Raw genomic sequence first — 22,914 nt, forward strand, 5'->3', positions numbered from 1 at the left:
TAACTGGCAATGTCCCAGCTTGAAGACAAATTGGTTTGCTATTAAGAATCTTGCTAAGTCAGGGGATGCAGTTTTTCCCTCTTCCTTGATCTACTGTGTAAAACATGAGGAAATATAATCATTTAATACTTAAAATATCTTCTGCTACATGTGTAGCAATAAGAAAATTCTTTCTTTTTTTTACCTATAAAATGTATAAGACTAACCATTACATGATATTTAGCATGTAATTAAATATTAAAATTTAGCTAAGCAGTCATTACATTCCCTCCATTCCCAGAAAAAAGAAGCGCAAAAATTCATTAAATCCTTTTTAATAAATTAATATTCATTCATCAATATTTTCATAAAGCATCTCTTCATCATTCCATTTTACTATTCTTTTTCTTTCACTGTTGAAGAATACCAAAAATACATAGATGTGCCTTAAGCAAAAAGGACTGGGTTTTAGCTTATCTTTACAATGATATGAAATTTCTACTGTTTATTGACCCTTTGGGCTATAACAGATGATAGGTCTACTTTTCTTTTTTTTTTTTTAAAGTCATTTGCAAACAAATGATGTGTAAATGTTATTTATAGTAGTGTTGAGTTACAAAGGAGTTAATTAGCTATGAAATACATAACTCTGGTGTGATTTGATTAAAATTACCATTTTTAGTCTTTAAGCCATTTATGGTTAAAATAATATACTGCAGCTAGCACACAGGGATAAAAGCCAGAAAATGGGAGGTCAAGGCAAACACTGCTCTTAACACATGGGGGGTTGTGTGTGTGTGTGTGCATGTGTGTGTCTGTGTGTGTGTGTGTGTGTAAGAAGTTGTGCTGGGACTGAAGGAAGGGAATTGGCAAAAAAAGGCACAAAAATATGTGTGTAAGATGAAGTGCTAACCTTAAGTGTGATTTTCCTGGCTTTTTCAAGTCAAACCAAGGCTTGAATCTGTTCAAGGTTAAAGCTGTTTGTGTCCCATGGAACTCAACTAGACCAATGAATGCAAAATCTTGTGAAAAAAACTAAACGTGCGACTGCCCACTTTTTGCAACAAAAGACAACGTGGGGAGTGCAGTCCCTGAAAGGGGCTGCAGTAACATCCTGCCCTCCACTTGTGTAAAGGGTAAGAGAGAGAGAGAGAGAGAGTCCTCAGAGACTCAGTTCTCTTGCCCATACAGGGTCCTGAAAAATCCACGTTGTCTCTTTGCTCTGGCCAAACAGTAATTTTCCATCTGCTTGGAAATTCTGGTTGAAGCCACTGGAGAACTAATTTCAGTGGGATTTGGAATATACATTTCTATCACAACCAAAAAAATCACTTCTTATTGAAGATTCCTGCCTGACCACATGATTTCTTAAGGAGCTGGGGCTTGAATAAAAGAGAGAGCTGTCATTAAATCATGAGAGTAGGACCACTCTCTTCTTGAATCCCATTTTCGGGGTAGTTATTTAGGGCACTTACTGGAAGACTTGCTTGGAGATCATTTCAGTAGGGCAATTTTTCTAAAGCAAAGCCTACTATTTATAATTTTTATTAAAATCAGATTTTTTTTTTAAATATATTTTGCCATTAAGATAAAAACTGGGGAAGGTTTTTCAACAATTCTATCTAATATGTACTTTGGGACAGTGTTAATTGTTAGTTACTTTGATTACAATGTTGACAATGATCTCTATAATCCCTTCACAGTTTGAAGAGCTATTAGAGAGCTTACAATACATTATGGTTTACCATTGGGACTTAATACTGAGGAGCTTTTAAACACCAAGTTTTTCTGCTCCAGCTATACAGGTTCCTTTGAGGCTCTTCATACTGTATAGCTGTCTGCAGATACAGTGCTTAAAAACTGCAGTTCCAGTCACTTTGCACCACTGCCAAGGATGCAGCAGGACTGCGGCGCTGATCCTGCCTACACTGGCAGCTAGGGTTAAGATGACCACTTCCAGCTGGGGATCGCACGGCAGCTTCACTGCAAGGCAACTGTGTGGAGCCCAGTCATGCTCCCAGGTGGAACTGAAACACAGGCTTTGCAAACCAGGTTTATCTATGCCGAATTTCAGTCCAGAGCAAAGTTTCACAGTTCAGCTGCAAACAGGGTTGGGAACACTAATGGATTGTAATGGCAGCAACACAAGTATCATTGCTCTACTCACAGATAAATTAAGTACTATTGAGAACATGGGTCATTACAGAGCCAAAGCAGCCTTTTGAGTTTCATCCCTTTTTGGTGTTTTTGCTAGATGTGTATCCACACATATTTTCTCCCACAGAAGTCTCTAACTATTATCCAAAGCTCTCTGTCAAAAGATTCCATCGATGTCCAGAGGAATTTCACATGAAGAGAATTGGCAGGGCTAAGCCTGTATTCTGTTCTTTTAAATCTATTTATGCTACTGTATTTCTTGTTATTTGAGAATGTACATGATAGAAACACTGTTTACAAAAAATATATCTTCTTTTCTTTAGAAAGGTTTAGTTCTGATAAATAACAGATTAAGTTTACAGATCTGAAATTGGCATATCTTGACAACTACAATCTACTAGACCGAAAAAAGTTGGAATCCCTGTGAGGGAACAAATTGGGATGAAAACCAAAGGGGTCACATTTACATGAATGATATGTTAGAACACAGTTAATGCTGAAAAAAAAACATACTCCTGTGATCTGTGATGGCAGCACACTACCTTGGTAAGTGTAGGTGTATATACTTTCAGTATATAGATAAAATATGAAAGTGCTCCATTACTGAATCAAAGTATTGGAAGTGCTCTATTTGCTCAACTCTAGAGAATAAAAAGTTATTACATCACAGAAACAAAAATATGACATAACATGCGGTCACAATAGCAAGCACAGGGAAGAAAAATATTGACAAAATATACTTATATGCATATTATGCAAATATATTTTACATTAACATACAATGTTTTAAGAATGTTAAATATGAATGCATGTTTAAAAAAGGCTACAGCTAGATGATTTCATGTTGAAATAAATAACCTGAGACATCTTCTATGCTTTCACTGGAATAACAATCTTTAAATCTACAGCAGATGTAGAACACATTGACAGTAGTTGAATTCTCAGCTAAATTATACTAAAAATGTGCTGTTCTCTTTCAAAATGACATGGCAGCTGGAATGAGTCCAAGGGAAGGAAAATGTGCTGTACATTTACAGTACTTACAGAAGATTCATTTCACTGTTGATGGACACTTAAAATGCTTGTTTGAAACATTATAAACCTGTATATGCCTCCAAAGACCTACAACACTCCCATGATCAACTTGCTTACTGCAGAAGAGAAAGCCAGAGATCATTAAAAATTATGCCCATTCAGAACTGGGAAAAAATGCATTATGATATATATGAACCCAAGAAATTTTAACAAAGAAAAATAAATCTGGGTTGATGAAATAGTTGATGGATCTGAAATATAAATAACTTATTTTAAACTTACCAGTGTAACTACTGCTTTATGATTGGTGAGTATGGTAGCATTTACAAATGATGTTACTAAATACTGACTTTATACATGATTACAGCTGTTTGAAAATTTCTATGACAATCAAAGTTTTGTGGTGATAATATACAACACTTTCTCAAGGCTTGTTGCTTTGACAACACCTGCCTTTTGATTTAAAAAGTTCCTCTGAAGTGCATTCTATGTTGAAGTGTCCATAACCTCAGAATGAATGTGTTCATGTGTGTGTGCATACATATAATTTTGTTTTGCAGTATGTGCTTTAAAGTACACACAATTCTTTGCTACATGTATTCACACATACATGAGTATGGTCTACATAGTAAAAGTTCATATATATATTTTTTTATATATAAATATATATAAATATATATATAAACTCTGCAGGCAAGTAGTATTTCACTTGTTATAACTGAAGTCCTTTAAAAAAACTCAGTCATTCAGTTAACATAGTATAGCCAGTAAATTAAGTTGAAAAGAGAAAACGTGAATGGAAACACCATTCTTGACCATCTGTCAATGGCATTTACATCTGTTAGATCGGGGATTTTTATTTTCAGTTGCGAAGACCTTCTTCGTAAATGGCCCCTCCTGCTATGAGAGCCTGTTCTTTCTGAAGAACGCCTTCCAAAGCTTTCACGATGTGAGCTTTGTTTTCTGTACTGGATTCCTGAGTTGTCAAATGATATAGTAGAATTTCGGGCTTCCGTAACGCTGGTGGTGACCTCGTTGCTTGCCACCTCATTGTGAATTTCAAGCGATGTTAGCAGAATGTTTCCATGGGTGTCCACCTAGAGGGGAAAAATGGATAGATAAATTCTTTCAAAAGACTTGACATCAATCAGCAGAATGCATGCGTATGTAAACCTCCAAACCTATACATGTTTTAAAAAATAATGTGTGAATTTTAAGCATGTGATAATCTCAAAAAAAGTGGCACGACCCAGCTTCTTAAAATTAGGCAAGTACTTAAATACTTTTACAAACAGGGTTATCATCATACTACCACACATACAGTACAAAAACATAGTTGGCAAGTCCAACCATTTTCTTCTCACTCTAAAACAGCCACGTTTTAAAGGATGGTGTAGTTCAGTGAAACCTCTGTATTGGCGATATGGGGAGAGAGTAAGGGATGGATCCTCTCTCTGCTACAGGAGGAAATTAAATTAAACTGGACAAGCTTTTTATTTTTCTATCTAGGATCAAAAGCCAGGCAAAAATAAGTGCCTGTGAAGTTTGCTAAAATAAAAAAAACAGTTCTGATGCGCTGAACGTTTTGCGTTTTACAATCACAGAGCTTATTTACAACTTATCTCCTAAGTTTTTCCTTCCAAAGTCATCTGCACAATTTTCCAGTTGCGGCAATGTGGGGCTTTTCTACCTGGGTGAGTGATCTTAAAAAGCAATGAACTTAGACATAGAAGAAAGCTGCTCAACTGAGGAAATAGGTGGCATTCTTCCCTTCCACCTCTATATCCCAGAGGCAGTAAGTACAGTAAGTACAGGTGAATTTTCAGAATTAAGAAGAAGGTTCTGATCATTTAGTCTTTACAAAACTCTGGTCCAGACTCTCCAGTCCTCCTGAGTAGCCAAAGAGGAGCAGCACAGAGTTGGGTACGGCTCCTTTGATTCATAAAAACTTCCAGTTCCTGTGAGTGGCACTGATGAGAAGTTCCAAGCAATGCTGTCTTAGTATTCAGTAGCTTCAGTGGTGGGGCAGCACATTCCCTGTGCCCCACGCCCTGCATGCTGGAGGATGTGCAGACAAAGCAGCTGATGCAGGAATCAGCTCCAACTTTTCTGCAAGTTTTGGGGCAAGGAAAATGATGGCTGAAGGTAAAAGAAAGGTTCCATGCTGGGTACTTTCAGACCATTAACGCACGTGTGGTTCTGTTCAAGAGAATTTAGTTCTTCACATCAGAAATAGATAGTGAATCATGGAATACAGGATAATTTCCAGTTTTACATATGCAATTTATTCATCCACAAGTCATCCTGCAATTAATACATTTTTCTAACCTGCCACATTATCTAGCTGTGTTAACTGTGTAGCAGTTGAACATTTCATCCTGGAAGCATCTGTTCAAAAGTGGTTGTAACAACAGACTACTGTCAGGGCCTTTTGAAGTTTGCACAGTCATCTGATACCATGTCCTTTGCAAGCTTTGCGTGATGCATTAAAAGTATGCATAGTTACGTGTCTATCCATATGCATTTAACTTTTTTTGGTCTTGTTAAAATTCTGTGAAATGGATATTTCTTTCATCAGTTATTGATGCTTTGGCTTATCTCTTCTCAGGGAAGACATTTATGATAGTATATCAGTAATGCTTTGCCAAGCTGCTGGCAAATGGAAAAAGAATATAAAATGCTATGAATGATATACAAGCAAGTAGAAAAAAAAATCCTAAGGTGTCTAAAAAATCCTGCTGCTGTAGGTCATGGCATATTATGCGGATGAGTGCCTATAAACAAAAATAAGTTACGTGAACTAAAATACTTTGATTGAGAAGAATTTATTTTCTCCATGGTAGAAACTCTTTGGGTACAAAAGTAAGAGACTGAGGTATGTAGAAAGGAGTTCATGCTGTTGAGCAGGATCTGTAACCAGGGAATAATCAGAAGTGTAAAATATAGCCATGGATATCATCACTACTTATGGTGGTCTCTGAAAAAAAACTGTTCAGTTTCCTCTGTTATTTTTTTTCCACAAAGAGGACAAATTATGATCAGGATTTTTTTTACATGATGCGTAAAATATCTCCACAACCTGTATTTTCCTCATGAAGCTTAAAACTAAATCTCTCATCTGGACCCCCATGGTGTCACATGTCATCTCCCTTCCCACCTCCTCCTAGGTTTTGAGAAATGTCCTTCAGCTTACTAAAAATGCCATAGCAGAGACCGTTTTGCTGGGCTTCACCCTGAGAGCCCTGCTTTTTCCTTGCAGGTCTCTAGTGCCTTTCCTTCCACCACCACATATGTCAGCTGCTCTTTCCCTTAGGAATTCCTGATCTCTTCTGATTCTGTCTACTGCTACTTACACACAGGCATCAGCCCGTCCATGGGTACTTTGTCCTACATCAAGCCTGGATTGTTGTGAGCTGTCAGCTGAAAGCTTGTATTATGGAGGGTACACTTACGTATTCAGGCTTCTCCTGCCCAAGGTATTAATTTTATTCCACTTACTTCCTTGCATTGCATAGCCTTCTTCACCTTATCTGCCAACTTTACATGCCACCCTAACATAGCTTCTGCCTTTGATATGCCAGTGATGCTGCCACTTTTCACTGCTTGTCACTGCATCTAGAAATCAAACCGAAAGGTGGTCAAGAAAGTGGCAATGTTTGTGTAAATGCTTTGTCTGAAGATATCATTACATCCTATGAAGCTCCATGATAGCATACATTTTCTCAAAATTTCAAATGAAACATATTTGGAAACATACTTTTGAAATGCATCTCTTTGTTAATGGAGCAATGGGCTTGCGTGTCAAATACAAGGAAGGAGCAGATGGAGAGAAGAAGGGGTCTGCAGAAAGTAAATCAGGCTCTCGTCCACGGATACTTTTGAGATTTATTCCCTCAAATTGACTCCTTCAGAGGTTTTGGATAAACCATCTAAGGCCTCAACAACATTAAAGCACTATATGCTAATACTTTGTGACAATCTTAAGGTGATGTCTTGAAGTATGAACACTTAATGCATGCAGCATGTTAAAAAGTATTTGCACATAAACATGACTTCTGAATGATTTAAGCAACGATTTAAATTACTTTGACAAAAGTACACAAGCTCTCTCAACGAATAAAGAAGCAAACCAATAATGGCAGGGTATCCTGTGCAAGTCGACTCACGTTTGCCTGAATATACAGGGAAGGCAAAATCCTCTATGAGTGAACATGAATGTTGCTCAGTGGCTCCAGGGAAAATGTTACCCCAGGTATATACATTAAGAAATGTAGTTGAATGGATTACAGTCAGTCATGGCTACACATGAAAAACCAGGCCAATGTCTTTGAAAAAACTTAGTTTTACTCCTTAGAGTATAATTTTATCACCTGCCTCAAAAATATCACTGTGTACTGGAAATTCTCCCCAAAATGTTAACACAGGCTTTACTCTCAAACACTCTTATAAACTTGAGAAATGACATTGTGGATTTGGCCAATTTCCCCTCACTCCTTACCATCCTTCTTTAACCAAAAGAAGCCAACCTTGTGCTTCCGTTCTTCTTGTAGCCTCCTTTCTGCCCACTGTGGCTCCACCTGAAGCCACTCCTTCCCATTTCCCCACTGTGGTCTTTTGTTGATTCTCACATCTCCTCCCCAACACAAGCAAGGGCTGGTTGTTTCCATGGAGTGTTTCCCAGCGAGCTCATCAAAACAGATGAAAACAGCTGAGTACCAAATCATCAATTAATTCCCTGCTGAATCAGCATGGATATAAATATGCTAAACTAGTGCTCTTATTTCAGATTCAATTTTAATCAAATGCCATCCCTCTCACCCCTGAACAACTACAGCTCCTGTACCAGGGTGAAGTGACTGAATCTCATGTAATTCCATTTGGAGGCTGACAAGCAGATTCACTTTTGAATGTTCATCATTTCTGAACTTTACATATTACAGTACAAATAAAAAATTCGAAGAGTCCAGCACTCTAATGTCATTACACAAAAAAGACCATAACCCACCTAACTGAAGCCAGAAAGGGAAGAATTTAGATAACATTCACAACGAACCAGGTCCTTGCCCTTGGAGGAACATCACATCACCAATTAGATTGCATGTTATAGGTCCAAAACTTTAATGCCCTTAAACATCTGGAAAGTCCTGAATTCTTAATTCTACTCAAGATCCAGGTTCATTTAGATGTTAGGGATTCTGTTTTTAAGAAATAAAATACAACAGCTGTTACTGAATACCTTTCACCAGTCAAGATCCTTGGAAAACTTCAGCTTTAATATCAATTTAATACCAAGTTGAACACACTTTACTAGGGTCAGGAAACTACAGTAAGGCTTGATTTATTATTAGGTAGTGTCTGCATTGTTTCATGTTCATTTAGTTCTCTGTTTAATATTCCATACATTTTAAGGAGTATGTTACAACAAAATCTCTTTTTCCTTGTAAGTCTTTCACTCTGCTACACAAAAAGAAAAAGAGGAAACGTTGTGCTCAAACCCCATAGGTATGTTTAGTAGTTCATCAATCTCAAATTTTTAAATATCATGTAAATACTTCCCATCATGTGGAATATAAGTGCAAATAACATCATGAAAAGCTGTCTCTGTAGTTAGTCTTGAATTATTTTACATCAAAATTAGTATTCAAGTACATACAGAATCACAGAATCTTCTGAGTTAGAAGGCACCCACAAGTATCATCAAAATCACACTCCTGGCACTGCACATCACAGCCCCAAGTGTGCCTGAGAGCATTGTCCAAACACTTCTTGAACTCAGACAGGCTTGGTGCTGTGACCACTTCCCTGGGGAGCCTGTTCCAGTGCCCAACCACCCTTTGGGTGAAAAACCTTTTCCTAACTTAAACCTCCCTTGCCACAGCTTCAGGTCATTACCTTGGATCCTGTCACTGGTCAAGAGAGAGAATAGTTCAGTGCCTGCCCCTCTGTTTCCCCTCATGAGGAAGTTGTAGACCATGATGAGGTCTCCCCTCAGACTCCTCCAGGCAGAAAAGACCAAGTGACCTAAGCTGCTTCCGATCAAGGTCCTTTGTAGCTTTCTCTGCCTTGGAGGGAGTCAATTTTGTATCCTCCCAATTTTGTATCATCTGCAAACATAGTATCCCTTCCAGTCCCGTGTCCAAGAGCACTAGTCTGCAGATGGAGCCCTGCGGAACCCCACTAGTGACTGGTCCCCAGCCTGAAAGCAACCCCATTCACCCCTTTGTGCCCAATCTGTGAGCCAATTGCTTACTCATTGCATGATGTGTTTATCCAGCTGAATGATCGACATTTTGTCCAGAAGGATACTGTGAGAGCTGGTATCAAAAGCTTGACTGAAATCCAAAAGATTATATCAACTGGTTTTCCTTGATCATCATCCCACAAAATAGATCTCCACTTGAGATTATGATAAAATGGAAATTATTTTTGGTATAAATTGTAATCTAGGCTCCAGCTACCTGATTCTCACCTGATTTGCTCTGGTGTGAGTGTCAGGGGTTTTGCAAGGGGTAAACTATGTGATAGCAGTTTTCATCATCTTTACTTATGCATAAATGGCTTTTCAATATGTAGAAGAGTATGCAATCAGGCTGCAAGTGTTATCTGTGCTTAAAGCTAAATTCATTGACCATTTTATGTCCTGGTTATTTTAAAAATAACTTAAAACTGCAAGTAAAGCAAAAATTATACTGCTCTCCTTGGGTCTAAAAACTGATACTTCTCTCACTACCATTTAAATATATTGATATTAATTAATTACCACCAAAAAATGAAAAAGATAATTATGTTCTATCAACCTAGTAGATGAGCCCAGGACACCCAGCAGAACTGGGTATAGAAAGATCTTGAAAAACAAAGAAAGTATAAAGAAGAAAACTAACGAGGAACTTCCATATTATTATCACTGTGTGCTAACTAATAATGAAGTTTGACAATTAACCTTGATGTATTAGAACAGAGGAAGAAAAGGAAATAAATGCATGGCCCTTCCCTGCACTGTATTTCACATTGTCTGGACTCTTACAGTCTCTGGGCTGTACTGTGAATTGCACATAAAATCCTTCTTACTGTCTCTGGATTTGAATGATTCACACTTGTGCTCAGTGGCTGCAAAACAAAATTAATACATGTATGATTCTCCCAGTGCACACTGAATGTCCCCATCATAAGCTACAGGATTGTTCCACAGCTTCTTCCCACAAGAACTGTGCTCATCACCCTTGACAGATATATTTCAAAATTTGGCATCTACTCATCACACTCATATTTCAAAAATATCCCACTGCTCAAAACAGTAACAAAAAAAGTATCCAGGAAAGATGAAGATGCATAGGAGAATACTGCCAGCTTTGCTATTCTCGTACTTCCCAATTTAAACTGAGTGATAATTCTGCCACAGCAGCCAAGATATTAATTTTCAGAAAAAATCCCCACCTATGAGAAGGGTTGCTACAATTAACAATTCTTTAAAAGTGCTAAGTAGATGTAAGTGGCCCGAGCCTCGATTCTCAGCAATGCCTGGCTGGAATCTGCTGCCTTGGCTGACAGTGGAGGTTTGAGCCAGGAATCTCCAGAGCTAAAAAAACATGCAGACACTGCCTGATGAGAAGATCCTTTTTACAAAGGGTTATACGTTGTTTTTGTTTAATGGAAGCTCTTCCCACATGTCTAACAGCCAAGGGGAGGTTGAAACTTGAATGAGCTTGTGTGATAGTTACCCTCCTGATTGATATTCTGGGGCTGAAATTTTGGTCCCACCAAACTGAAAACTTAAATTGCCACAGCTTAAACTAAGAAGCATTCTTTTTAGCAGGGGACTGGAACATATCACAACCTCTGTGGATTGGCCCAGAAGGAGCAATGTCCAAAACACATGCTCACCATCTGCTTATACCAGCAGCCTCTATCACAAGAGTGAAAAACAAGTGAGAATAGGATTGCCTTAGAGCTCTCTCACGCTGATTTAGTTGTAAATTAGGCTGTATCTGAGCCTTACTTAAAAGAAACAATTTATGTATCAAAACTGAAAGTTTTGAGAGCTAAAAATGAAGCCTGGATCTGCCAACACAAGCAAGAGAAACAGAACTGATTTGCAACAATGGTGATCAATTTTCAAGGGAAAACATTTTTAGAGGTCACGCTTTCTCCACAATTTTAATTTCGGCATCAATACCATAGTCAGAAGAAATATTTTATGAAAAATCAAAATTTAGTTCTTCCTTTATCCTAGAGCTTACCCTCATATATGAAGCAGACTATCAAGGTTTTCAAAAAAGAGTTTTCAATCCCAAGCTGGTACATGTATGAAAGCTGGTTATATGCACAAAAAAAGCAGCATTCTATGTTTGTCTCCAGTAACTATGGTTTACTGGGATAAGCTGGAACAGTTCAGTGAGGAATACTATTTACAGTACATTATCTGAAATAAAATGTGATGCAAAAGCAGTCAAAAGAAGAGACGACTAAGTGTGAAGTTTTCTTTGTAGTCAGCTGCTGATCCACAGATGAGTCATTCATAAAGGCTCACTCATATTTCATCTCATCAGCAGCTCTGAATCTTCTGAAACCTTTTCCAGATATTCAGTTTAGACAGACGTACTTCAGTCATCATGCCACCTTCAGCAGTGCTACACCCAAGAATACAAGGTAGAGTTTTCCTCTCCCCACTGCTTTTCTTTGTCAACTCTGCAACATGAGGACACTGTCTGTGCCATTTCCATGCTGCAGGAGCTCTTTCTTACACCTGGAGCTATTTGGCTTGTTGGCTTCAACATGCAGACAGAGCTGGACAGTAAACCATAATGGGAGCAGTGAAGCCAACAGGCCGCTCAGTAGGAGCAGCTGGTGGAGCCCTCCTCAACACAGCAAGCCCTAGTGGTATGTATCAGGAATTCAGAGAGAACTACCTAAAAGTCTGGCAGCGGTGTGGCACGTCCATAGCAGTAGCAGCAGCAACATGGGGGGTGGCTGTGCCAGTTTTGGCTTTTCAAACCTGTTAACTTCTGATGCAGGACCATGAAAATGCATGCATTAGAAAGAAGAATTACTGAGCATGAAGAGTGACTGCTTTGCAAAGCAATTATCAAATAAAACACAAACATACCCACATCTGTGGGTTTTGTGGTCTAGAACATTTTTGTTACTAAAATGCCCTTTCTCTACAATGAAATAAGACTAGGAAAGCATGAAAAACCCTTTTGCTACTATAAGAGGAGTGTTTATAATGAATGCAAAGCACTGTGAGGGCTTCTATGGGGAAATGAACTCCATCTCAGCCCGATGCAATGCAAGAGACACTGCTTCAGCAGCGCTCCCAGTCTTGGGAACCATAAAAGCAAAGCTTGAACTCAGGGCCTGAGCACCAGAAAATATGTTGAGCTGCCTCTGCTCTGCTAGTGCTGCCTCCCAACACAAACAAGTGATTTCCACAGCACCGTAGCCCCTCCTGACTCAGGCTAAACCTGACACAACACAGAGTTGTCCTGTCACTACTCCCACAAGTTACAACATCTGATGTGGACAATAAATGGACTAATGTTCGTTTGTCTTTGTTTTCACTTGGTTTGATTTGGTTTATGTTTTGCTTTGTTTTTCCAGTGCCCTGAGCTAGCACTCTAAATCAGTGACAGGGAGCTCAAGCACATGGTTCAAATACAAGCAAATTCAATTGCTAAAACAAAACAACAACACAAATCAGTCCAAAATAGCAGTCAGAAATAAACTAATAATAATGCCTTCTTCCAGTTTTATATTTGAACCCTTTACAATCTTCTTTCCAGCACAGCATACACTCTGACAGCCATGAAATAGTGGTGACAGCTGCAAAGAGGGCTGCCTGCTTTTAGGCATTCTCTCTTTCTTTAAAAATGTCACTCAGTCCAAATCACATGAGATTTTGAGTATTTCCCAGGATTAGAACCCTTCCCTTTCTGAATAGAATTACACTCCATGGAAGCCTGAAACCTCACCAAAATCACAAACTCGATAATTTTACAGAACTTGCACAAAGTAATCTTCCATGTTTCTGAGCCACTCTTACTGCGCAGTATGCTCTCCAGTGTGTGAACCTCTCCCAGAACATCAGCACCCAACTCTAAAGCAAGAAGTAAGCAACTGTTATTTCCAACAAATTCAGTGATTTGCAAGAGCCACCAAAGGAGAGATTGGAAGTTAATCCCTCTTTACTGACCCTGAAGAGGTCTGAACCAAGGTTGTAGAGCTTTCAGATACTGTCTTCCATAGAAGTATGTTCAAAACTCTAGCATAACCATCTGTCCTGCTACATCCATGGATATCTGTACATCATGGTGTGTGGTGGGCATGATCCAGAAGCATGGAAACCATTTTTATTTTCCTGCTTCAGGACTCTAGTGTCTTAAAGCCCTGGTAAACTTTGTCTGAAGTAGATCTGCTAGATGCATTTTCTCAGAGATGTTCATACTGAAATCAGTGGGACCTCTTACCTGTTCCGACTAAATGCCTCTGCTTTGCATTTGCCAGTGTTTCTGAAATGCGAAATTCAAATCTGACATCCTACATCCACTGAATCCTCATGTTCTGTCTATGCTTTGTTTCAAAGATTTCTGATTAGCTCTATCTAATGTTTGTTTCTGTTCCTGTTGCATGCTGGCACTGCTTCTCTAAAGGCACTGAATCTAGTAACTGCAACAAAGCTGCGTTCACTTTACCAGCTGAGGCCTAGGGACAGAACGTTTTCTACACAGAATGCGACCATACCTCATTGTTCATCCTGTGTCATTTGAACAGTAAATATTCACAGTCAGTATGAGTACATATAGTTCTACAAAGCATACAGAGTTCCTTTCACAGCTGGGACTCCAAGAGACAAAGTAACATACTCTTTCAACTCTGGTGTACTGAATTTGTATCCTTATTTCATAGAATCATAGAATTGCTTAGGTAGATAAAGACCCCTAAGGTCATCGAGTCTGACTGTTAACCCAGCACTGCCATGTTAACCACTAAAACATGTCCCCAAGTGCCACCTCCATACACCCTCTGAACACTTCCAGGGATGGTGATTCCATCACTTCCTGGGGCAACCTGTTCCAATGCCTGACTCCCTTTTCTGTGAATAAATGTTTCCTAGTATACAGTCTAATCCTCCCTGGTGCAACTTGAGGCCATTAGCTCTCATCCTGTCACTTGTCATGTTGGAGAAGAGAATGACCCCCACTGACTCCTACCACACTACAGCCATGTCTCTAAGTGCCACATCCGTATGTCTTTTAAGTATCTCCAGGGATGGTGATTCAATACTTCCCTAGGCAGCCTGTTTCAATGTTTGACAACTGTTTCTGTGAAGAAATTTTTCATTCACGCACGGTTGATATTAAACCAGCAGAAAAATCAAAACAGTTCATGATGTTGCTTAGCATGGTCCAGAAACAAAAGAAAAGGTTGTAAGTCAAAAGCAAGGCAAAAAAAAGGGTTGATATATGCTACGAGCAGATCCAGCATATAAAAGTGCTATGAACCGGGTATGAAAAGCTACATTTTCATTAGTTAAGATTGTGATTACTTTGACAATATAGATGAATTGATCTCAAGATAGAAGACCCATCAGACGTGGGGTGATATTGGGCCCATTAACAAGTCTTGTACTGAATTATGTAAATCATTTAAACGGATGAGATTCACCAGATGGTTTCCACCAGGAGATGTGAACCTTAGTGCATACATCTGCATTACTTGCTTGCAGCTAAAATCTTTTCCATAGCTTTCAAATCTGATATGCTTTTATTTCCCCATCTGTATTTTTTTATTATTATGACTACTTATTTTTCCAGGAAAGGGAGTTTATTCTTTCTGATATCTTAGTTCTAAACAGTGCTGCCAATGCGATGAGAATCTGGTTTCATAATATAGTGGACAAAAATGCGTTTATTGGTTCAGAATTTTTTCACAGATATGAGTGCCGATAATTAGGTGTAGTTCTGCATTAAATTTACTATAGCAGACAGAATCATTAGGGTGAAAAAATATAGCTTGAAATTACTTTTATGATACTGGTTTTGATAAAGAGGTAGTAGTTTGTTTAGTCTCTGTGAACTCTTCTAATTTATAGCTGATGGAAAAAACAGTCTTACTCAACAGAACTGAATAAAAAAGCCTCACTGGGAGTATTTTAGTCTAAAAAAAATGTTCTATTCAAACTGACATGGCTTGTTAACATCATAGACTATTAAATACCTTGAATTTTTCTTCCAGAGATAAAAAAAAAGGTATTCACTGGATGAAGTAATACCCCAGGCAAGGAAATAGGCTGGAGGGTAAGCACAGACCTTACCTTCAGAAATCAGTCTGAAAGTTTCTCTAGGACTTATATTTTTCTGTTGGTCTTAAACAGCAACAGATTACAATGCTGCACACAACGTTCAACTATGCTGGCCAATTAATTATCATGGCAGAACTAATCCTTTATCTGTTCTCTCCCATGGTAAATGCATCTGCTCTAATTCAAGTGAGAAAACGTGTGCTCAGATCTTGGATTGCCCCATGTAGGTACTTCAAATCACAGTTAGATTATACTTGATTTAGACAAATATATGCCTTTGGAGACCTGAGCCTTTATTTTCAGGCTAGATGCACTCCCACTGTCTTCTTACAGTTACTTGTCATACAGATCATACTCACTTCCATGTCTATATACCTAAATGTATTTTTCTATATTGGTTCTTGAAACTAAAAATGCCAACATTTGTCCACAAAAAGAAAATGTGGTTGGTGATGTTTTTAAGGAGCTGTTTGGTTTATTTCATGCTGACAGTCTTCATAATAAAAGAACAGAGACAATATATATAGATTAAGAAACCTACCCGGCTGCCTTCAAATCTTGAGCGATCATTGTTTGCCTTTGTTGTTTTTTCTGCAAGTTTCTTCTGCCTTTGAGGGCCTTTCCCAAAGAAAATATAGTTGACAAAGGCGTATTCAAGTAAGGCCAAGAAGACAAACACAAAACAGCCCATGAGATACATGTCAATGGCTTTAACATATGGAATTTTAGGCAAAGTCTCTCGCAGGTGAGTGTTGATTGTTGTCATTGTCAGCACAGTTGTAATTCCTACACAAAGAAAAAAAGAGCATGTCTTAAAACTCCAAGCATACCATGCTTCAATTTTACTTTCCTTCTTGGCAAATATGCCTTGCCAGTGTGAAAAAGCTTAAAAATTTGTGAAAGATATCTTACAGGTAACATTACTGCAAATGAAAGCAAAATTAAAGCTTGATGCATTATTATTCTGTTACAATTATTTCCTTCATGCGATCGGGGGAACAGCTAACAAGGGAGTCTGGCATCCTTGCTGTGAGTTAAGGTAGCTTCATGGAAGCCAGTCTAGCTGTACTGGAAATCTCTTCCATGAAGCCAAACAGGAAGAGTATTCATATGGATGGTGAAAGGCCTCTCCCACACAGATTTAAATTTCTAAGAGTTAAACAGTTGGTTGACCTTGGCCCTGTAAGGCCTCCCCTTTAGCAGACAGAGAGAAATAGGTACCTTTCTAGAGCAGTTTATCCCTTCTATTTTAGACATCTATTTCTGGAAGGACAATATATAAGTGGAATTTGATGAGCAGATTGGAGCAGTAGGCTAGTTACATAGAAAGAAGTGAGGTGAGCAGTGAGAGGCAGACAGGTATGTGCATTTGCAGAAAGAAAAAGGAATGACAGCAGCATTTTTATAGTGACCAACTGGACAGTAATAAAATATCCAGAACAATCTATGAGATTTTTCAAACACTCAGTTATTTATCTAAGGATGCACATAGCACCTGAAAATATATTACAGAGCACTGTTTTGAAAATCTGGAAAGAAAAGTGAATTTATTGTCAGTCTGCCTGAATTCACAATAAACTGCAGGATCTGTATCTCTCCTGGAAATTTTATGGGAATCACAAATCACAGGTTGCTGAAAACACTGATTTGTGGAATAAGCCTAGATTTCAAGGCAAGCCATTCTATTAGGTTCCCTCCATTACTATTTTCACTGATTCCATAATTATAGCATCAGTTTGTAAGTAATCACTAAAATGCAGGCAGAACAAAAATAAAGGATGAAAGAAAATTGCTATCATATAATAAAGCACAGCTTCTTTTACCCGAAGAGACAGCAATAAAGACAATACAACTCAAAATCAAGCTGTCAGTGTAAACGGTGTCACTCCAGGGAACTGTAGTAGTATCCTATGAGATTCTGTAACATATATTTTGTATATTTAGTAGGTCAACATCATGTGGTTTTCAGTGCTTTTCCTCTAAGCTGTGAAACAAGTGTGCGCTGATGTCAGATGTTTGCTGATCCAGAAGATTAAGCACAATGAATACAAAGGTGGCTATCACTAACCAAAGGAAAATATATTCCCTGGGAGATCTCGAAACCCTGCAGGCAAATGTCCTTCTGAAGATAAATAATTTATTTTAAAGCGCAGCATCCCTTATGATAAAAAAATAAGATAATCCTGTGATTACAGCCCTTCCCATAAGTGAGAAATCTAGAGATTATTCTTCTCCTCACTCAAAGGACTCCATTTAGGAACTTCTAAAGCTAACTAGCAAAAAGTTGAGAGTGCAGAATTGATAGGTTTGAACATTTCTCTTGACATTAGCCCTGTATCAGCATCTACCTGCAGTGTCCATACCACGCAGTCTCTGGAATGAGTTGACCTTTGTTTCATACCTCGGCTCCACTCTAGAGGCAACTATTTGGTTCAGAGTAGCAAGGGACCAGAGATAGGAGCAAAACATGGAAGTGCACGAACTAGAATCAGTTTCTTGCAGAGAATACAGGCTTCCTGTAGGGGTTGAGTAAAAGCTTGTCTCTGTGTCCCAAGAATTGCACAGGGAGTGCTTCCTCTAACAAATACCTAGGCCAGCAGGTATACCTTCTCTGTAATGCGCTTTTCAGAGCCAGCCACATACATCCAAAGGTGCTGTATTGCCTTTAATACACTTCATATCAGCTTCAGACTTATAAGGGGGGCTATACAAACAACCTAGGATAAGACCCATGGTACTGAACTTTATTACACAAACATCACAGACATAATCATCAATGCACTAATTGTTTTTCAGAAGAAACCATTAGATGGATTTTCATCCTCTCAAAAGGACTATCAATCAAAAATAGAACATTTGGTCTCCTGAGCTTGCCTTGTACTCCCTGACTTTTGTTCTAATAGTTGTCTTACAGTACTTGATGAACTTGTGCTACACAAAAATTGGCCACAGGAGACAGTCCTGTTCCTTAAACAAGGAAAAATCTTAGGAACCTATTATAGAAGGGCACGGAATGTCACTGGGTTTGGTAACTTCCGTCTAACCATCTGTTCTCTGAAGTTCTGGCCAGTATGTAAAATCTAGATGCTGACTGATGTGTTTGAAGTGCTCCCCACACTTGGTCATAGTGTCTCCAGTGGAACTCTGGTGTCCAGTTCATTTATGAATATATCAGAGATGTTTGGACTGTATGTCCCATTTCCTATTAAGCTACTACTTAGCTGCAAGCTGCTGAACACAACTGACCTGCTGAGTGTGTCATGCCAGATTGTATCATGCCCATACTATACCAGCTAATCCACAGTATCTGCAGTAACTGCAGTTAATCTAAAATATCTTCAGTTACCCAAGTTCAGATGCTAGGACGTAATATGATGAAGCACAGACATATAGCTGTCTACCCTGCCTGCTTTGGTCCGTGGCACCTTGGCAGGTATGGGGTACAGAAATGGGAAATCATATAGGCATGGGTAGGAGTCCGAGTTTGCTGTGGTACATTACAGAAAAAGAAGGGAACTAGGGAATATCTTCCTGTTTTAAGAAAATAAAAGAGTACTTCAGGAAGTTAGCACAGACTTAGTGACAAGCTCTGAGTAGGAAGGATGCGCTATTGGGAAGCACAGAATCTGGGACAACATGAGAGGCAGCAGTATTCATAAGGATTTATAGATCCATTTAATCTTCCTTAGCTATAGCTATGCTTGAGTATGCTTCTGTAAAAGATTAAGTATTTGCTGTGAGATATTGTCATAGAATCTGTCCTGGTTCTGGCCAGGACACGGTTAATTTCTGCAGTAGCCAGGAGGGGGCATGGCTAGGACCAGAAGGTTATTCTATACCACTCACTGCTGGGGGGTGGGGGGAAGGGATTCTTTTTCCAGAAGGAAGGGCTCTCTCTGGGTTGGGGTGGGGTGGGTGCAGCTGGGTCGCGAGTCCCCAGTGAGCATTTTTGCATGTGAATCAATCTCTCTTTGTACACTTTTGTTACTAATATCGTTGCTGTTATTAATTTTATTTTCTCATTGCTGTTTTTATCTCAACCCATGATCTTTGCCTTCTGTGCCTCCAGTTCTCCTCTTCAGCCATCCACAGTAGAAGGAGGAGGCGGAAGTGAGCAGCATCATGGTTTTTGTGGTAGCACTAAATTGGAGAATACCATTCCTAAACCATGACAGAATCACCGAATGGTTTGGCTTAGAAGGGACCTTAAAGACCACCTAATTCCAACCCTACTGTCACAGGCAGGGACACCTTTCATTAGATCAGGTTGCTCAAACACACTTCCAACCCGGCCTTGAACACTTCCACTACTTCTCTGGGCAACCTGTTCCAATACCTCACCACCCTCACAGTCAAGAATATCCTCCTAATTTAAATCTACTCTCTTTCAGCTTGAAGACATTCCCCCTTGTTCGATCACTACATGACCTGGTACAAAGACTCTCCCCAGCTCTCTTGTAGGCCCCCTTCACGTACTGAAAGGTGCCATAAGGCCTCTCTGGAGCCTTCTGTCCTCCAAGCTAAACAAACCCAGCTCTCTTGGCCTGCCTGGAGAGGTGCTCCAGTCCCCTGATCATCTCTGTGTCCCTCTGGACTCACTTCAACAAGTCCACAACCATCTTATGCTGGGAATCCCAGAGCTGGATGCAGTACTCCAGGTAGGGTCTCATAACAGTGGAGCAGAAGGACAGAATCACCTTCCTCAAACCTGCTGGTCACACTGCTTTTGATGCGCCCAGGATACGGGTGCTTTGGGGACTGCAAATGCACATTGTAGGGTCATGTCAAGCTTCTCATCAACCAACACCACTAAGCCCTTCTCCTCAGGGTTGCTCTCAATCCATTCTCCCCCCAGCCTGTACTTGTGCTTGGGATTGCCTGACCCACGTACAGGACCATTGACTCGGCCTTGTTGAACGTCATGTGGGTCCACCCCTCAAGCTTGTCAAGGTCCCTCTGGATAGCATGTCAACAGCACAATTTTCTAGTCACCTTCCCTTATTTGAAGGATCCTTTGATCTGAAAAGGTCTTGGACAGGGATCACCAATCTGTACCAAATCCATGTTTATCTGTCATGAGATAAATGGCATTTCAGGCTTCATAAACACGCACTTAACCCACCATTTATTCTGAGGGTTAGCTGGAGTGTTATAGCTGATGTGCCTCTGTGTGCTGAACTAGCAATGGTTCTTGAAGTCTGTTCCTGCCAGTGTCAGTTAAAAAACCCAGGACCTCAGGAAGAGGCTTGGAGCCACATTTGTCTTCCCACGCTGAGTTGGACTACAAGCCCACGCTCAAGTATGACTGTGGGGCTGGTCTCCTAGATGAAGTTACTGACAACAACATTAACTTTAATGAGAACTAGTCTAGGACCTGTACGAGCAGCTCATGTCAAGAGATTTAGTGGTAGCTTCATTCTTGCATGCAGGGGAAAACTCATCACTTTTGAAACAATACTGGATGACATGATTTTGACGTAAATTATTCTGGAATATCAAAACACTGACATCACACTGTAGTTTTTAACAACCTCTGAAGGCTACATTCAGTATGACATTTTAATGTCCCACTCATTCTTAGCACATACCAAGGGCAACTCTTGCTGCTGATGCATCATAATTGATCCAGAATGACACCCATGATAAAATGGTAATCAGTATGGAGGGCATGTAGGTTTGAAGAATAAAGTATCCAATATTTCTCTTCAACCTGAAGCTCAGTGAGAGTCTTGGATAGGCACCTGAGGAAAGAGAGGGGAAAACAGCATTTTTTATACTGAAGAAAAGACACTTGAGGATAGTTGCCTTCGGTTTCTGCAGAAACTAAAGCATGCACATTTTATGAGTTAATATGACATCTGCAGAACACTACAGAAAACATCTTCACTGTATTACTCATTGGCATTAAAAGAAGCTTTTCAGTGAATATAGTGATGTCCAAGTAATTTGTATTTGGGAAGAGACAGAATAAGTTACTTTGGATTACTGAACAGATGGGTGAGCACTGGTTAATTTTTAAAAACGAATGTTTAGGTCTCCAAGTAAAACGCTTATCCAAGTACAGTTTTCTGAATAGCATTTATATTGAGAGGATTAGTAATGTGCATATTTTTTTATTTACAGTGAAGAGTTTGTGAGATGAGACTTCTTAATTACATTTGAACTATGAGAAACATGCTACATGTGGTGTTAAAAATAAATTGTAATGAATCCCAGTGAGGAAAAGACTTCAGACCAGATCCTCTAACATCCATGAGAGCCAGACAAAATTTTTCTTCTAAAAATATTTCAAGTAAAAAAAAGTTGAATTTATATGTGTGTGCGTGTGTATACATACAGGATTCATGGATTGTTACAAATGGAGCAAACAAATAATGAAAAAATTAAGAGCCTCAATGTCAATGCTTCAAACAAAACATCTTATTACTTAACTTCAAATTGGTGTACATCGAAATTGGTGTTAATCTTACTGAATATATTTTATATATTTAGAATTCTCAAATGGTTAAAAAAATTTGTGATTTCTTTCACCCAATGCTAAGATGATTAAATCTGAGTACAGCTGTATAAGAAACACACAACATTAGCTTCATGATTTCAGTGTTTGCACTACCTGTCTTAGCTATGATACTTTTAACAGCTCATCTAAAAGATCTAGTTAGTCAACATTCTAAAAAACATTTCAGCACATGTTGAGAACCCAACTAGATATTAGATCAGTTCCCACCCATTCTAATGCAAATTATGAGCAAGATATGAAAGATTACACCTAGAGACAAACTAAAAATTACAAACTTCTCTTTAAATTATGTTTATATGTTTGCATGTGAACTTAAGAAATTGTAATTTGCCCATATACACAAGAATGATGGATTTCCTAAGAGAGAAAGAAGGAAAAGAAAACTGTACATTTCTCTTCATCACATTCCTGATAGTTTGGTATACTTTGAGCCATACTACAGAAAAAATGCTATACCGTTTCTAGGCAGCAGAAGCATCTAGGGACTATCAAACTTGTGCAAATATCCTTAACCGTTTTATCAAACAATCTCAGCACAACTATCACTGGGAAAAGAAATATTTGGTAGATGTATCTGGTTGCTATGATTACTTCCATCAGTAATAATTTTTTCCAGGATGAAATTTCTTCTAGTGTCACCAAGAGAAGTATATTTGGTGGAGTCAGAAGAAGGTATTTCATCACAAAAATCAGACTAAAGTTTTCTGCTAAAGCAGTCAACACAATTTCCAGCAAAGAATAATTTATACTGCAGCTTGCTTAATATCTTCATTTTCCAATGAAAAATGTTTCATTTCAAAAAGCAAGTTCTCTCATTGAAACCAGGTCTTCTATTTTTTGTTAACTTTTTCATTGAGCTTCTTATGAAAAGGTTACCATGGCCTTGTGTCTGCAGACTATGTAAATAAAACAGGAGCATACCCTG

The 22,914-nt window shown here is 38.9% G+C and overlaps 1 protein-coding gene across 7 annotated transcripts in view; it reads right to left on the minus strand.

Annotated features, from left to right (window-relative positions):
- Nucleotides 1–298: 298 nt before the first annotated feature.
- GABRB3 (gamma-aminobutyric acid type A receptor beta3 subunit) overlaps nucleotides 299–22,914 on the minus strand; it is a 117,484-nt gene continuing 94,868 nt past the window's right edge. For all 7 annotated transcript variants that reach the window (XM_027642526.1, XM_027642578.1, XM_027642563.1 and 4 more), the window contains 3 exons: nucleotides 21,058–21,210; nucleotides 16,011–16,255; nucleotides 299–4,268 (listed from right to left, as the gene is read on the minus strand). In XM_027642526.1, the coding sequence (XP_027498327.1) occupies nucleotides 3,918–4,268; nucleotides 16,011–16,255; nucleotides 21,058–21,210 (749 nt within the window). In that variant the 3' untranslated portion in view covers nucleotides 299–3,917. The remainder of the gene's footprint in view (nucleotides 4,269–16,010; nucleotides 16,256–21,057; nucleotides 21,211–22,914) is intronic.

Source organism: Corapipo altera, unplaced genomic scaffold (genome assembly GCF_003945725.1).
Source record: "Corapipo altera isolate COAL_440 unplaced genomic scaffold, ASM394572v1 0, whole genome shotgun sequence".
Lineage (NCBI taxonomy): Eukaryota > Metazoa > Chordata > Aves > Passeriformes > Pipridae > Corapipo > Corapipo altera.